At 44.6% G+C, this 16,338-nt stretch overlaps 1 protein-coding gene across 1 annotated transcript in view; it reads left to right on the top strand.

Moving 5' to 3' along the window:
- Window positions 1-16,338, top strand: part of IARS2 (isoleucyl-tRNA synthetase 2, mitochondrial) — a 161,927-nt gene that overhangs the window by 53,678 nt on the left and 91,911 nt on the right. The window contains exon 11 of the mRNA XM_073628359.1: window positions 4,948-5,099. Within this exon, the coding sequence (XP_073484460.1) occupies window positions 4,948-5,099 (152 nt within the window). The remainder of the gene's footprint in view (window positions 1-4,947; window positions 5,100-16,338) is intronic.

The following is a 16,338-nucleotide window of genomic DNA, read 5'->3' as shown; positions in this document are numbered from 1 at the left end:
CAGCACGGAAGGGGAGACAGCACTAAAGAGAGAGCTTATGGCCAGCTCACAGAATTGGGGTTTCATCTCAAACAGACATAGTGAGTGAATGCCATGCAGCCATTTAATAGAAAAAGTAAAAATAAAGCTCAAAGGAGCTATTGTAATATTGAAAGGTAGCACTAGTCAATGGATAGTTAAATTCCCACAGATGTCCTGAGTATAATTGAGTGTGAGTCTCTCAGAGCAGACAAGCAATCTCAAACATATTGCTGACACAGAGCTCACGGCTGGAAAGGTCTGCTGGTGGAGGTGTATGTCCAAGTAAGCATTGTCGTCCTAGCACAGAAACCACTGATACATAAGAAAAAATGAAGCTTGTATTAAAAAAATGAATAGTTTTACAAGAGTTGGGTAAGGTAGCAATGTGAAAATGTGTTTTTTTAATCGTACATCACGGGACACAGAGCCATAGTAATTACTATGTGGGTTATGGGCTACCTTCAGGTGATGGACACTGGCACACCCTAAGACAGGAAGTCCACTCCCTATATAACCCCTCCCACTACTAGGAGTACCTCAGTTTTTTTGCCAGTGTCTAAGGTGTTGTCACGAGTAAAGATTTGCTGTGCTGAGCTCCACTGGAGCAATCCTTGCTGGGGCTAGCTATGCAGCCTGATCCATTCAAAGTGTCTTTTTAGGCCGAATTGAATGGTACCCGGACCTCGTGCCAGAAGAAACGAGGTTTAGCCCGTAACGCTTGTCTTTCTAGAGAGCTAGACCCCATGATTCAGTGCTTTTGGTTTTTTCAGCCTTATGTTTTTTCTGGCGGGGTGTTTTACGTGTGGGGCCCCAGTTCCTGAAGGTTTTTTAAACGGAACCCACCGTGAGAAGTGAAGATTGGGTCTGTTGGTTTTACCACAGAAAAACCCTGCAGCAGGAAAGGTAAGTGGAGATTTCTAAGGAATTTTTTAAGTTTCTTATGAATTGTCTCCTTTAAAAAGTAAATGTTTTCATGCCTAAAAGTCACCATTGGGGACTGTATAGAGCACGTCCGTTAAGATGGGGGGGGGTTTTCTTACAAAAACACCCCCCACCTGAAAAAAGCTCTCCCTGGATTAGGGGGAGGCCAGAACGGTCGGTGATGCCGCTCCGTTTTTTACCGCCCCTGCGCGGCGGTTGGATTACTGGATCTCCTCCTCACACCCCCCCCCACAAGCTGATGAGATGAAGAGTTTTTCTCAGGGGACCGGGAAGAGGCTGATGACTCCTCTTCTGAGGGGTCAGATGCGGAGATATCAGGTTCACAATCTGAAAGATTGATGGTACAATCTCTTACTGAATTGGTCCGCTCCACATTTATGCTACCCTTAACTGAGTCAGTTGATAAACCTACTTCTTGTTTGGGTTCGCTAAAGCCTCCCCGAGCTGTGTATGCCTTTCCTATCCATTCTTTGATGGAAAAGCTTGTGTATTCTGAGTGGGATCACCCAGATAAGCATTTTTATCCTCCTAAAAAGTTTGCAACACTTTATCCTATGGAGGAAAAGTTTAATAAAAAATGGGAGATACCAGAAATTGACGCTGCTATATCCTCTGTGAATAAAAGTTTGACTTGTCCGATAGATGATGCAGGAAGAGTGTCAAGACAAATCGGTGGCTTCCTCAATTACTCTAGGGTACAAACTAGAGTTCCGAGAGTCCCCGTTTCCTTGTTTTCTCTGATCAAACGCTCCCAGGGATCAAGAGAAAAAGAAGTCTCTTTCAAGCATTGGACCATCTTTTGTCTCAAAAGGTGATATTGGTGATCCCCATAGAAGAGCAGGGATTGGGGTTTTATTCAAACCTTTTCACGGTACCAAAACCAAATGGAGATGTCAGACCCATTCTAGATCTCAAAGATCTAAACCGGTTTTTGAATATCTGCTCTTTTCGCATGGGGTCAATCCGATCAGTAGTCTCCATCCTACAAGGAGGAGAACTTCTGGCGTCAGTCGACATCAAGGATGCATACCTCCATGTGCCGATTTTCCCCGCTCACCAGAAATATCTACACTTCGAGGTAGAAAATCTTCATTTTCAGTTTGTAGCTCTGCCTTTCCGTCAAGCTACTGCACCTCGACTGTTTACAAAGGTCCTGGCCCCTCCTCTAGCCAGATTAAGGGCCCAGGGTATAACGATTATAGCGTACCTAGACAATCTGCTCTTGATAGACCAGTTGGTAGCCTGCTTAGACCAAAGTATGGTCACCACGGTCAACTACCTGGAATACCTAGGTTGGATTCTCAACCTAGAGAAATCTTCCTTAAAACCATCAAGGAGATTGGAATACTTGGGTCTGATCATAGATACAGTCCAGAAGAGCGTATTCTTACCCCAGGCGAAGATCAGTGCCATTAGGGAGCGGATTCAGGTAGTCAAGGCAAAGAAGAATCCTTCTATTCGACTTTGCATGAGGTTGTTGGGAAAGATGATGGCTTCATTCGAGTCCATTCCTTATGCTCCGTTTCATTCGAGACTGCTTTAAAACAGTATCCTATCGGCTTGGAACAAGAAGGTCCAAGCTTTAGATTTTCCAATGTGTCTCCAAAGGTCCCCTAGAGCCTCAGTTGGTGGTAGATAACCAAGAATCTGCAGAAGGGAAAATCCTTCCTATCAATTACCTGGAAGGTGGTAACAACAGATTCCAGCCTTTCGGGTTGGGGAGCAGTCCTGGAAGAGGCGACTGTCCAAGGGAAATGGTCCAGATCAGAAATGATCTTGCCCATCAATATTCTAGAGATTCAGGCAGCACGCTTGGCCCTGAGGGCCTGGATGTTCAGGTTACAGAATTGTCCTGTCAGGATCCAATCCGACAATGCCACAGCAGTGGCATATATCAATCACCAAGGGGGCACGAGAAGTCATGCAGCCCAGAGAGAGGTGAATCATATCCTAACTTGGGCAGAAAACATTGTACCTTGCCTATCAGCAGTCTTAATTCCTGGAATAGAGAATGGGCAGGCAGACTACTTGAGTCGCCAGCAGTTGTTCCCTGGAGAATGGTCTCTTCACCCTGATATCTTTCTGACAGTATGTCAAAGATGGGGGATTCCGAACGTAGATCTGTTTGCGCCCAGGTTCAACAAGAAGATCGACAACTTTGTGTCAAGAACAAAAGATCCGCTAGCATGCGGAACAGATGCCTTGGTATTCCCGTGGAATCAGTTTTCACTGATTTATGCATTCCCTGCTGTTTTGCTGCTTCCAAGACTTCTTCGCAGGATCAAGCAGGGAGGGAAGTTGGTGATTCTTGTGGCCCAGGAGATCTTGGTTTGCAGAGATCATAAAGATGGCGGTAGGGGACCCATGGACCCTACCACCACGTCCAAACCTTCTCTCGCAAGGTCCGGTATTCCATCATACCTTCCAAACGCTAAAATTAACGGTTTGGCTATTGAGACCCACATTTTGAAGAAGCGTGGGCTGTCAGGTTCAGTGGTATCTACCTTGGTTTATGCAAGGAAGCCGGCCTCTAGAATCATATATTATAGAGTCTGGAAGGCATATGTCTCCTGGTGTGAATCCAGGGGTTGGCACCCCAGGGAGTATGTCACAGGTAGAATCCTTGACTTTCTGTAAATGGGGTTAGAAATGAAGCTGGCCTTGAGTACTATCAAAGGCCAGGTCTCGGCCTTATCGGTATTATTTCAGCGACCACTTGCTTTGCATTCTTTGGTTCGTAGCTTTATTCAGGGGGTAAAGCGGTTTAATCCTCCAGTTAGGTCACCCCTGAACCCCTGGGACTTGAATTTAGTTCTGTCAGCATTACAGAAACAGCCTTTTGAGCCTATAGGACATATTCCCTTGGTCCTTTTGACAAGGAAACTAGTTTTTCTGGTAGCCATATCTTCTGCAAGAAGGGTATCAGAGTTGGCTGCTCTTTCTTGTAAAGAGCCATATTTAATTATTCATAAGGATAAGGTAGTATTGTGTCCTCATCTTAACTTTCTACTGAAGGTAGTGTCAAGTTTTTTCATTTAAACCAGGATATTGTTCTACCTTAATTTTTCCCAAAACCTGGTTCTACGGAAGAGAAGTCACTACATTCTCTTGATGTGGTGAGAGTAGTCAAAGTCTAGTTGAAGGCGACTGCTCAGATTCCAAAAACGGATGTTTTGTTTGGTCCTAAAAGAGGACAGGCAGCATCGAAATCTACTATTTCTAAATGGATTTGACAAGTAATTGTTCAAGCTTATGGTTTAAAGAAGAAGATTCCACCTTTTCAAATCAAAGCGCACTCCACAAGGGCTGTTAGTGCTTCGTGGGCAGTGCATCACCAAGCCTCCATGGCTCAAATCTGCAAGGCCGCAACTTGGTCTTCAGTCCATACATTTACCAGATTCTATCAGGTAGATTTAAAAAGTCATGAGGATATTGCCTTTGGGTGCAGTGTGCTGCAAGCTGCAGTATAAATCCTCTAATCTCATGGTGCCCTAATTTTGTTGTGTCTCCCTCTCTTCAGTTGGCATTGCTCTGGGACATCCCACATAGTAACTACTATGGCTCTGTGTCTCATGATGTACGATTAAGAAAATAGGATTTTTATAACAGCTTACCTGTAAAATCCTTTTCTTTGAAATACATCACGGGACACAGAGGTCCCTCCCTTCTTTCTGGTATACACGTGAATTGCTTTGCTACAAAAACTGAGATACTCCAGTAGTGGGAGGGGTTATATAGGGAGTGGACTTCCTGTCTTAGGGTGTGCCAGTGTCCATCACCTGAAGGTGGCCTATAACCCACATAGTAATTACTATGGCTCTGTGTCCTGTGATGTACTTCAAAGAAAAGGATTTTACAGGTAAGCTGTTATAAAAATCCTGTATCTTTTTTTTTTTACTTTAAACTTTAAGGCTTGTAAGATTAATTATTTGTTAGACAGATACAGTTATATTCTGCAGTTCATATTGTGTTCTTTATTTTCAGTCATACAGATGTTATTAAGTTCCAAGAACCTTCTAAAGGAAGAGAGTTTTGTACATAGCTACCCATATGACTGGAGGACCAAGAAGCCTGTTATTATTCGTGCCAGCAAACAGTGGTTTGTCAGCACCGCCAACATTAAAGACAAAGCTCAGGTAAGGGATCAGTAACAAACAACTGGCCCCTGCCCTCACCTATAACTGTCCACAACAGCAAGGAGCACATGGAAGGGCAATGCATGCAAGACAATCCAAGGACAATTCCCAGCTCAACTCACCAACCAGTCTGCTTACCAACCAAATTAACCTGTATAAAAGTATGCGTTAAAAACAGGGGTTTAGTTGGTACACATTTGGCATACATGCGTAAGCTGCAGAGCCACTTCACTGCACCCTTTATTACCTGCACTCCTAACTCTTGTAAATTTATGAGAGTCTCCAACAGTGGAAATGATAATGAGGATATTTGCCAGCACACCATGTGCTGACCAAGTAGCATCCAAACTGATTTTTTTTTAATTGAAGCATGATCAATCACATCACAGAGCAGGTAGTGGAACGTTTCGGAGTCACGCAGGACTCCTTCATCAGGCATGTGAGATGTAGTATCTCCAACAGTGGAAGCACATACATTCTAATGGATAGGGAAAAAGTCAGGGATCAGTCTTTAAATAACCTATTAGCGTTTAAATTAGTGTGTAATGTTCTAATTGTGTGCAAGTGATCACCCCAAAATGCCTAGTTGTGTAGCTTACGCCATAGGGAGACATTTGTTCCATTTGTTAAGCCATCAGTCACTGCTTCTAGTGATTTCCATTTTAATGGCCTATTTATATTGCTCACACAAGAGGGTGCATTAGGATCTCAAGACCTAATCTGAGAACAGCTGCATCCACTTCACCATGTACTAGCCCTCGGGACTACCCGGAGTTTCCAGGTGGGCCGATTTGCTCTGTGTGTCTCCCTCTGCAGTCTAGGTCTCCTGCGTGTCATAATGACAAGCAGGAAGAGCCAGCTCAAGCAGCAACGCTTCTACCTGTAAACGTGCCCCTGTGCAAAATATGTCTCCAACCTGTAATGTGTGGAGGAGGGCACACAACACTAAGATGCAGGGCTGGATGATGATATTTCAGTGTCCCGTTCCTGACCATCAAAGGGAGGGGGGAGGGGAGATATTTGCATCTCCTCTCAGTGTACTAACTCCTGACTTGGTTAAATTGATGATAGGCAACTCCTATCCTCATATTGATTAGTGGTTCCAAATTAATAATAACTACTGCAGTAGGGAACAGACACAAAAGATACGCTCAGCATCTTTCCAAATAACTGTTCTGCTTTATTATGACGCAATTGAAGGTTTTTATGCACATGATTACGTAGGTATCACATTAATATTACAATTGTAGGTTTATGGTAACAAGGGGCGTTACATAGGCAGGCTTATTCTAATCAGGACTCGAAAGAATGTAAACATTTACTGAAAACATTATTAGTGCTGTGTGCACAGTGAGGGCAATGTGCAATACATACAAAATACAATACAATTATATACAGAACTTACAAATTTCCATTACACTCCCATGTGAGTTTTTTTCTTTGTTTACTTCAGGGAGGGGGGAAAAGGAGGTTCTGTAGCAGCAGGGACAGCCATGTGTTCATACTTTTTCTGCAGGTGATGGAGGAAGAGGGAAACAGGACCAGTATTCTCTTCTATTCACATTGTCATGTATTTACTCTGGCTCTGTATACCATCTAACCTGGCACTGTATACCACCTAACCTGGCTCTGTATACCACCTAACCTGGCCAATGAGGCTGTAGCAATATTCCTGCATGACGTTGGCCCTTCCACTTCACTTGTTTCTTTATCGTACATCATGGGACACAGAGCCTTAAGTAATTACTTAATAGGTTATAGGCCACCTTCAGGTGATGGACACTGGTATACCCAATCCAGGAAGTTCACTCCCTATATAACCCCTCCTCCTTCCAGGAGCACATAGTTTTTTTCGCCCGTGTCTAAGGTGTTGGTCACAAGTAAAGATGTGCTCTGAGGAGCTCCAGGAGGGATCCATGCTGGATTTAAATAGCCTCCACGGGCTGGATCCATCCAAAGTGTCACTGAGGCCAAAGTGGATGGTCCCTGGGCCTCGTATCCGAAGCACGAGGTTTTGCCTGTAACGCCTCTCTTTGTAGGGCTGGACCCTGGGACCCAGGGCTTTGGTCATGCTACATTACCTAAAGCTTTCCTGGTGGGGTGCTTTTTACAGGTCCAAGGGAGTGGAACCCTGATATTAAGGGACCCCGTCCTTGAAGGTTTGCTAAACGCAGCCTGCCATGATAGGTGAAGGATGGATTGTCTGTTAATTCAGCAAATCCTGCAGCGGGGATAAGGTAAGGGAAGAAACTTGGGAACTAAAAAGTCCACCTATGCTTTCTTCTTTAAGGGAAAGAATGTTGTCATGCCTGAATTCTCCACTAGAGGGTGTCTATGCACATACCTTAATCTGTTGTCTTCACTGTAAAGCTCAGTCAGAACGTGGGGACATTTTCAAAAATGAAACAGGGGCGGGGCCTGGGAAAAGCGCCATGCAACGTCCAAGAGGATGCAAGGCAGGCAAGAATAATAAAAACACAGCTGGTACAGTCTCTCCTCGGCTGACGAGGAGGAAGCAAGCTGTCTGCACACAGGGACACATTAGCTGTGGGGCACGTGAGGGTTGCAACTGGCATTCCTGATACAGGAAGGACTTTTTTCCCAGCACTAGGCTGAACTTAATAGTGGCTTTACTGTGACTATGTTCAGCGATTAAGTGCAATTTAATAGTGCCTCTGTTTTTGTGCTTAGGACTATGCCTATCAATAAAGACACCACAAAGATCATAAAGGTACCAAAGGTCTCACCTCCAGGCACTAGGATCTCGAGTCGCATCTCCACGCTGTCATCCTCGCCTGAATGACCAATTATGGCAAGCCAGACTGAGCCATTGGAACAAATTGATGGTGCAACTGCTTCTCACATCTCAGCCCCTGTATACGTGACTAAAGATGTCCTTTCCTCCACCCTGCAGGGTCTGGAAGGAAGATTAGCGGCTTTAATCCCATCCTCCATTCAAATGGATAGGAAGCATGCTAGATTCCCCTCTCCACTTCAGACCCTTTGCAAGGGGAACAGTGGGCACAGGCGTTACCCTCCAGGCGATCAGGCGGAAAAACAAACCGACGATTCCTCTGCGGAGGAAACCACAGTAGATGAACCTTTTTCAGCCTCAAAAGCTGAGAAATTGCTGATACAATCTCTTACGGAGATGGTTCGTTCTACTTTCATGCTACCCCTAACGGAGTCTGCTGAAAGCTCAGTTTCTTCCTTGGGTTCCTTAAAACCTTCACAGTGTTTGCATGCTTTTCCTGACCATGCATTACTGGAACAGCTTGTTTTTGCTGAATGTGATCACCCGGATAAGCATTTTCTCCCTCCAAAGAGATTTTTAGTTCTCTATCCCATGGAGGGGAAATTCACCAAAAAATGGAAACTACCAGCAGTTGATGCTGCGATTTCCAGTGTGAATAAAAGCCTAACTTGTCCAGTAGACAATGCACAAATGCTTAAGGTTCCAACAGAACCACCATTTGAACCGATACAACATATTCCCTTAGTCCTTCTGACAAGGAAGTTGGTATTTTTGGTTGCTATATCCTCAGCAAGGAGGGTTTCGGAATTGGCTGCTCCTGTAAATAGCCATATTTGATTATTCATGAGGACAGGGTGGTGTAACGCCCTCGTCCAGACTTTTTGCCAAAAGTGGTTTCAGGTTTTCACCTGAACCGAGATATTGTCCTGCCATCGTTTTTTCCAAAACCAAGTTCCAGAGAAGAAAAGTCACTACATTGTCATGATGTGGTGAGAGCAGTGAAAATCTATTTAAAGACAACTGCTCAGATTTGTAAGACGTGATGTCTTATTTATTCTGCCAGAGGGTCCTAAGAAAGGACAGGTGGCGTTGAAATCCACTGTCGCTAAGTGGATTCGGCAAGTTATAATTCAAACTTATAATTAAAGGGGTAAGATTCCCACTTTTCAAGTTAAGGCGCACTCTACCAGGGCGGTTTGTACTTCTTGGGCAGTGCGTCACCAGGCCTCCATGGCTCAGATCTGTAAGGCCGCAACTTGGTCTTCAGTGCATACATTCACAAAATTTTATCAGGTGGATGTAAGGAGGTATGAGGATAGCGCCTTCGGGCCCAGTGTGCTGCAGGCAGCAGTATAGGTCCTGAAGTCTGGGGGTGCCCTCCGGGTTGTGTCTCCTTCCCCTCAAGTAGCATTGCTATGGGACGTCCCATTAAGTAATTACGTAAGGCTCTGTGTCCCATGATGTACGATAAAGAAAATAGGATTTTTATAATGGCTTACCTGTAAAAACCTTTTCTTGGAGTACATCATGGGACACAGAGGTCCCTCCCCTCTTTTGAATTTAGGTAATTTTGCTTTGCTACAAAAACTGATGTGCTCCTGGAAGGAAGGAGGGGTTATATAGTGAGTGAACTTCCTGGATTGGGTATACCAGTGTCCATCACCTGAAGGTGGCCTATAACCTATTAAGTAATTACTTAAGGCTCTGTGTCCCATGATGTACTCCAAGAAAAAGATTTTACAGGTAAGCTATTTTTGTACTTGTTTGCAAAATTAAAATGGGCCAGTCTGGATGAAGTCCAGGGCCAAGTTTTTGTCCCTGTCCATCCCTGCCTACCACTCTCCTGGCCCTCTTATGTGCCTTATTAAATGCTGGTTGGTTTCTAGTCAGCACAATAGCTTATTCATTTTCTTTGGTACATTTGCCATAGTGACTATTTGGTCCTTATTACTTGAGCTACTGTACCAGGTAGTGCATATAAAAATTGCTTTCTGCACAATCACAGATCCCTGTCTCAGTAAAGCTTACCGCACATTACAATTTTTATGTGTAGTTTCCTTTAGATCTACCAACAATTATGTTGTACAAGGGCCTGCCTGATGTAGACTGGATAGTTTTAGTAAATCTGATGTTGTTTGTGCAAAGATTGTATAGCCAGATTGACCTGTCCCCCTAAGGCCTCATTCACACGAGGCGGACTCCGTTTCCACGGAGCCCGCCTCGGTCCGCCGGCTCAGCGGGAGATCTCTCCGTTGATCTCCGCTGAGCCGGCGGATGACAGGTCCCTCTCTGCTCACTGAGCGGGGAGGGGCTTGTCAGGCCCCGCTGCTGCCTATGGAGGGATCGGATGAAAACGGACAGCATGTCCATTTTCGTCAGATCTCATCCGATCCGCCAGCGACGGATCTGGACTTAGCACCATCTGTCTGCTTTTAGCGGATCGGATGGGGTCGGATGTCAGCGGACATGTCTCCGCTAACATCTGTCGCTCCATAGGCTAACATGGAGCGCCTGTTCAGGTCCGCCGTCAAAACTGACAGGCAGACCTGAACGGTCCGATCGTGTGAAAGGGGCCTAAAAGACATTTTAACTTGCATGTCTTGTATACTCAACTGCAAGCTTTACCTGCTGTAGATCCTGGCCTTTGTTTACTTGGAATTTTTGGGTGTTCCTGCTCATGTTTAGCTCCTTCTGTAACAGTCTCCAAAATGGGAAAAAAAATCCAACATGGCATGTGAGAGCCATAATTGGCACAGCAAATGTAGATTCAGGAACTTAGCACAGTCATCCCACTAGTAAGGTTTTGGATGTAATCACATGTATAACATGCAATTCTACCAATATTACAATTAAAGTGGATGTAAACCCAATGTCATCCTTTCTAAACTACTGCCATAAAGGAAATTTTTTTTTTTTTTTTTTTTTTAAATTGGGGAATTGGGGGATATTTATTATAGCAAAAAGTAAAAAATATTGTTTTGGTTTTTTTTTCAAAATTGTTGCTCTTTTTTTGTTTAAAAACTGCAGAAGTGATCAAATACCACCAAAGGAAAGCTCTATTTGTGGAAAAAAAGGACGCAAATTTAGTTTGGGTACAATTGTCAGTTAAAGCGATGCAGTGCCAAATTGTAAAAAGTGCTCTGGTCAGGAAGGGGGTGAAATCATCCGGGGCTGAAGTGGTTAAACTTACCTTTGACCTGCCTAATTCCATGTTCTTACACTTTCTCCAGCTCTGCCACGCACTGCAGTCCCAATTAAGAAATTCCACACCTGATCTCACTTCTATATACCTAGTGGAGGAGTAGGCGAGAAAAAATTGACCTCTACCTACTACTCCAGTCTCGCACTACCTGCAGCATCAGACTTGACCTGCAGGTTAACCACTTGCCGACCACGTAACGCCGATATACGTCGGCAGAATGGCACGGGCAGGCAGAATCACATACCCGTACGTGATCTGCCTCCCGCGGGCGGGGGGTTCAATCGGACCCCCCCCCCCCCCCCCGGTGCCAGCGGCGGTCGGCATTTGTCTAGGAGCGTTGAGAGGCGAGGGGGAGGCCATCCGATCGTGGCCCCCCCCTCGCGATCGCTCCCAGCCAATGGGAATCCTCCCCTGCCTGTGTGTAGTTTCACACAGGCAGAGGATGTGATGTCATCTCTCCTCGGCTCGGCAGTTTCCGTTCCGGCGCCGAGGAGAGAAGACATATGAGTGCACAAACACACACAGTAGAACATGCCAGGCATACTTTACACCCCCGGCCCCCCCCCCCCCCCCCCCGGTCGCCCCCCGATCCCCCCCCCCCCCCGGTCGCCCCCCGATCCCCCCCCGATCCCCCCCAATCACCCCTCCCTGTCAAACTGACACCAAGCAGTATTTTTTTTTTTTTTTCTGATTACTGCATGGTGTCAGTTTGTGACAGTTAGAAGTGGTGGGGCAGTGAGTATTATCCCCCTGTAGGTCTAGGGTACCCCCCTAACACCCCCTAATAAAGTTTTAACCCCTTGATCACCCCCTGTCACCAGTGTCACTAAGCGATCATTTTTCTGATCGCTGTATTAGTGTCACTAGTGATGATAGTTAGGGACGTAAATATTTAGGTTCGCCGTCAGCGTTTTATAGCGTCAGGGACCCCCATATACTACCTAATAAATGTTTTAACCCCTTGATTGCCCCCTAGTTAACCCTTTCACCACTGATCACCGTATAACCGCTACGGTTGACGCTGGTTAGTTCGTTTATTTTTTATAGTGTCAGGGCACCCGCCGTTTATTACCGAATAAAGGTTTAGCCCCCTGATCGCCCGGCGGTGATATGCGTCGCCCCAGGCAGCGTCAGATTAGCGCCAGTACCGCTAACACCCACGCACGCAGCATACGCCTCCCTTAGTGGTATAGTATCTGAACGCATCAATATCTGATCCGATCAGATCTATACTAGCGTCCCCAGCAGTTTAGGGTTCCCAAAAACGCAGTGTTAGCGGGATCAGCCCAGATACCTGCTAGAACCTGCGTTTTTCCCCTCCGCCCGGCCCAGCCCAGCCCACCCAAGTGCAGTATCGATCGATCGATCACTGTCACTTACAAAACACTAAACGCATAACTGCAGCGTTCGCTGAGTCAGGCCTTATCTCTGCGATCGCTAACAGTTTTCTTGGTAGCGTTTTGGTGAACTGGCAAGCACCAGCCCCAGGCAGCGTCAGATTAGCGCCAGTACCGCTAACACCCACGCATGCAGCATACACCTCCCTTAGTGGTATAGTATCTGTACGGATCAATATCTGATCCGATCAGATCTATACTAGTATCCCCAGCAGTTTAGGGTTCCCAAAAACGCAGTGTTAGCGGGATCAGCCCAGATACCTGCTAGCACCTGCGTTTTGCCCCTCCGCCCGGCCCAGCCCAGCCCACCCAAGTGCAGTATCGATCGATTACTGTCACTTACAAAACACTAAACGCATAACTGCAGCATTCGCAGAATCAGGCCTGATCCCTGCGATCACTAACACTTTTTTTTGGTAGCGTTTTGGTGAACTGGCAAGCGCCAACGGCCTAGTACACCCCGGTCGTAGTCAAACCAGCACTGCAGTAACACTTGGTGACGTGGCGAGTCCCATAAGTGCAGTTCAAGCTGGTGAGGTGGCAAGCACAAGTAGTGTCCCGCTGCCACCAAAAAGACAAACACAGGCCCGTCGTGCCCATAATGCCCTTCCTGCTGCATTCACAATCCTAATTGGGAATCCACCACTTCTGCAGCACCCGTACTTCCCCCATTCACATCCCCAACCAAATGCAGTCGGCTGCATGAGAGGCATTTTCTTTATGTCCTCCCGAGTACCCCTACCCAACGAACCCCCCCAAAAAAATGTCGTGTCTGCAGCAAGCGCGGATATAGGCGTGACACCCGCTATTATTGTCCCTTCTGTCCTGACAATCCTGGTTTTTGCATTGGTGAATGTTTTGAACGCTACCATTCACTAGTTGAGTATTAGCGTAGGGTACAGCATTGCACAGACTAGGCACACTTTCACAGGGTCTCCCAAGATGCCATCGCATTTTGAGAGACCCGAACCTGGAACCGGTTACAGTTATAAAAGTTACAGTTACAAAAAAAAGTGTAAAAAAAAAAAAAACACATACAAAAATATAAAATAAAAAAAAAAAATAGTTGTCGTTTTATTGTTCTCTCTCTATTCTCTCTCTATTGTTCTGCTCTTTTTTACTGTATTCTATTCTGCATTGTTTTATTGTTATTATGTTTTATCATGTTTGCTTTTCAGGTATGCAATTTTTTATACTTTACCGTTTACTGTGCTTTATTGTTAACCATTTTTTTGTCTTCAGGTACGCAATTCACGACTTTGAATGGTTATACCAGAATGATGCCTGCAGGTTTAGGTATCATCTTGGTATCATTCTTTTCAGCCAGCGGTCGGCTTTCATGTAAAAGCAATCCTAGCTAATTAGCCTCTAGACTGCTTTTACAAGCAGTGGGAGGGAATGCCCCCCCCCCCCCCCCACACACCGTCTTCCGTGTTTTTCTCTGGCTCTCCTGTCTCAACAGGGAACCTGGGAATGCAGCCGGTGATTCAGCCAGCTGACCATAGAGCTGATCAGAGACCAGAGTGGCTCCAAACATCTCTATGGCCTAAGAAACCGGAAGCTACGAGCATTTTATGACTTAGATTTCGCCGGATGTAAACAGCGCCATTGGGAAATTGGGAAAGCATTTTATCACACCGATCTTGGTGTGGTCAGATGCTTTGAGGGCAGAGGAGAAATCTAGGGTCTAATAGACCCCAATTTTTTCAAAAAAGAGTACCTGTCACTACCTATTGCTATGATAGGGGATATTTACATTCCCTGAGATAACAATAAAAATGTTTTAAAAAAAAAAAAATGAAAGGAACAGTTTAAATATAAGATAAAAAAGCAAAAAAATAATAAAGAAAAAAAAAAAAAAAAGCACCCCTGTCCCCCCTGCTCTCACGCTAAGGCGAACACAAGCGTCGGTCTGGCGTCAAATGTAAACAGCAATTGCACCATGCATGTGAGGTATCACCGCGAAGGTCAGATTGAGGGCAGTTATTTTAGCAGTAGACCTCCTCTGTAAATCTAAAGTGGTAACCTGTAAAGGCTTTTAAAGGCTTTTAAAAATGTATTTAGTTTGTCGCCACTGCACGTTTGTGCGCAATTTTAAAGCATGTCATGTTTGGTATCCATGTACTCGGCCTAAGATCATCTTTTTTATTTCATCAAACATTTGGGCAATATAGTGTGTTTTAGTGCATTAAAATTTTAAAAAGTGTGTTTTTTCCCCAAAAAATGCATTTGAAAAATCGCTGCGCAAATACTGTGTAAAAAAAAAAAATGAAACACCCATCATTTTAATCTGTAGGGCATTTGCTTTAAAAAAAATATATAATGTTTGGGAGTTCAAAGTAATTTTCTTGCAAAAAAAAATAATTTTTTCTTGTAATCAAAAAGTGTCAGAAAGGGCTTTGTCTTCAAGTGGTTAGAAGAGTGGGTGATGTGTGACATAAGCTTCTAAATGTTGTGCATAAAATGCCAGGACAGTTCAACCCCCCCCCCAAATTACCCCATTTTGGAAAGTAGACACCCCAAGCTATTTGCTGAGAGTCATGTCGAGTCCATGGAATATTTTATATTGTGACACAAGTTGCGGGAAAGAGACAATTTTTTTTTTTTTTTTTTTTGCACAAAGTTGTCACTAAATGATATATTGCTCAAACATGCCATGGGAATATGTGAAATTACACCCCAAAATACATTCTGTTGCTTCTCCTGAGTACGGGGATACCACATGTGTGAGACTTTTTGGGAGCCTAGCCGCGTACAGGACCCCGAAAACCAGGCACCGCCTTCAGGCTTTCTAAGGCCGTAAATTTTTGATTTCACTCTTCACTGCCTATCACAGTTTTGGAGGCCATGGAATGCCCAGGTGGCAAAAAAAAAACCCCAAATGACCCCATTTTGGAAAGTAGACATCCCAAGCTATTTGCTGAGAGGTATGGTGAGTATTTTGCAGACCTCACTTTTTTTCACAAAGTTTTGAAAATTGAAAAAAGAAAAATAAAAAAAATTTTCTTGTCTTTCTTTATTTTCAAAAACAAATGAGAGCTGCAAAATACTCACCATGCCTCTCAGCAAATAGCTTGGGGTGTCTACTTTCCAAAATGGGGTCATTTGGGGGGCTTTTGTACTGCCCTGCCATTTTAGCACCTCAAGAAACGACATAGGCAGTCATAAATTAAAGGCTGTGTAAATTCCAGAAAATGTACCCTAGTTTGTAGGCACTATAACTTTTGCGCAAACCAATAAATATACACTTATTGACATTTTTTTTACCAAAGACATGTGGCCGAATACATTTTGGCCTAAATGTATGACTAAAATTGAGTTTATTGGATTTTTTTTAGAACAAAAATTAGAAAATATCATTTTTTTTCAAAATTTTCGGTCTTTTTCCGTGTATAGCGCAAAAAATAAAAACGGCAGAGGTGATCAAATACCATCAAAAGAAAGCTCTATTTGTGGGAAGAAAAGGACGCAAATTTCGTTTGGGTACAGCATTGCATGACCGCGCAATTAGCAGTTTAAGCGACGCAGTGCCAAATTGTAAAAAGTGCTCTGGTCAGGAAGGGGGTAAATCCTTCCGGGGCTGAAGTGGTTAAGGAGTAGCTGAGTGGGGGAGCTGGAGGAGGATGAGTGGATGGATGCCCTGGAAGCCAGTAAATTGGTTTCTCTGAAGCTATCTGACGGGCTTACACACATATATACCGTACTTCACAGATCTTACCTGACCCCAGCTCGCTTAGTGAGATACAAACCAAGACCGTAACAGCTCCTTCTGTCACCTAATTTGGTCTTGTCTGGCCATCCAGAGCTACTGGGAACAATAGGTTAAATTCCTACACGATTAAACGGGCTGTCCATTAACGCTATGCCCCAAGCAATGCCAATTGG

The sequence above is a fragment of the Aquarana catesbeiana genome, linkage group LG04 (genome assembly GCF_042186555.1).
Source record: "Aquarana catesbeiana isolate 2022-GZ linkage group LG04, ASM4218655v1, whole genome shotgun sequence".
NCBI lineage: Eukaryota > Metazoa > Chordata > Amphibia > Anura > Ranidae > Aquarana > Aquarana catesbeiana.
Note: the sequence above shows the minus strand (reverse complement) of the source record. Positions and strands in the feature narration are given on the sequence as shown.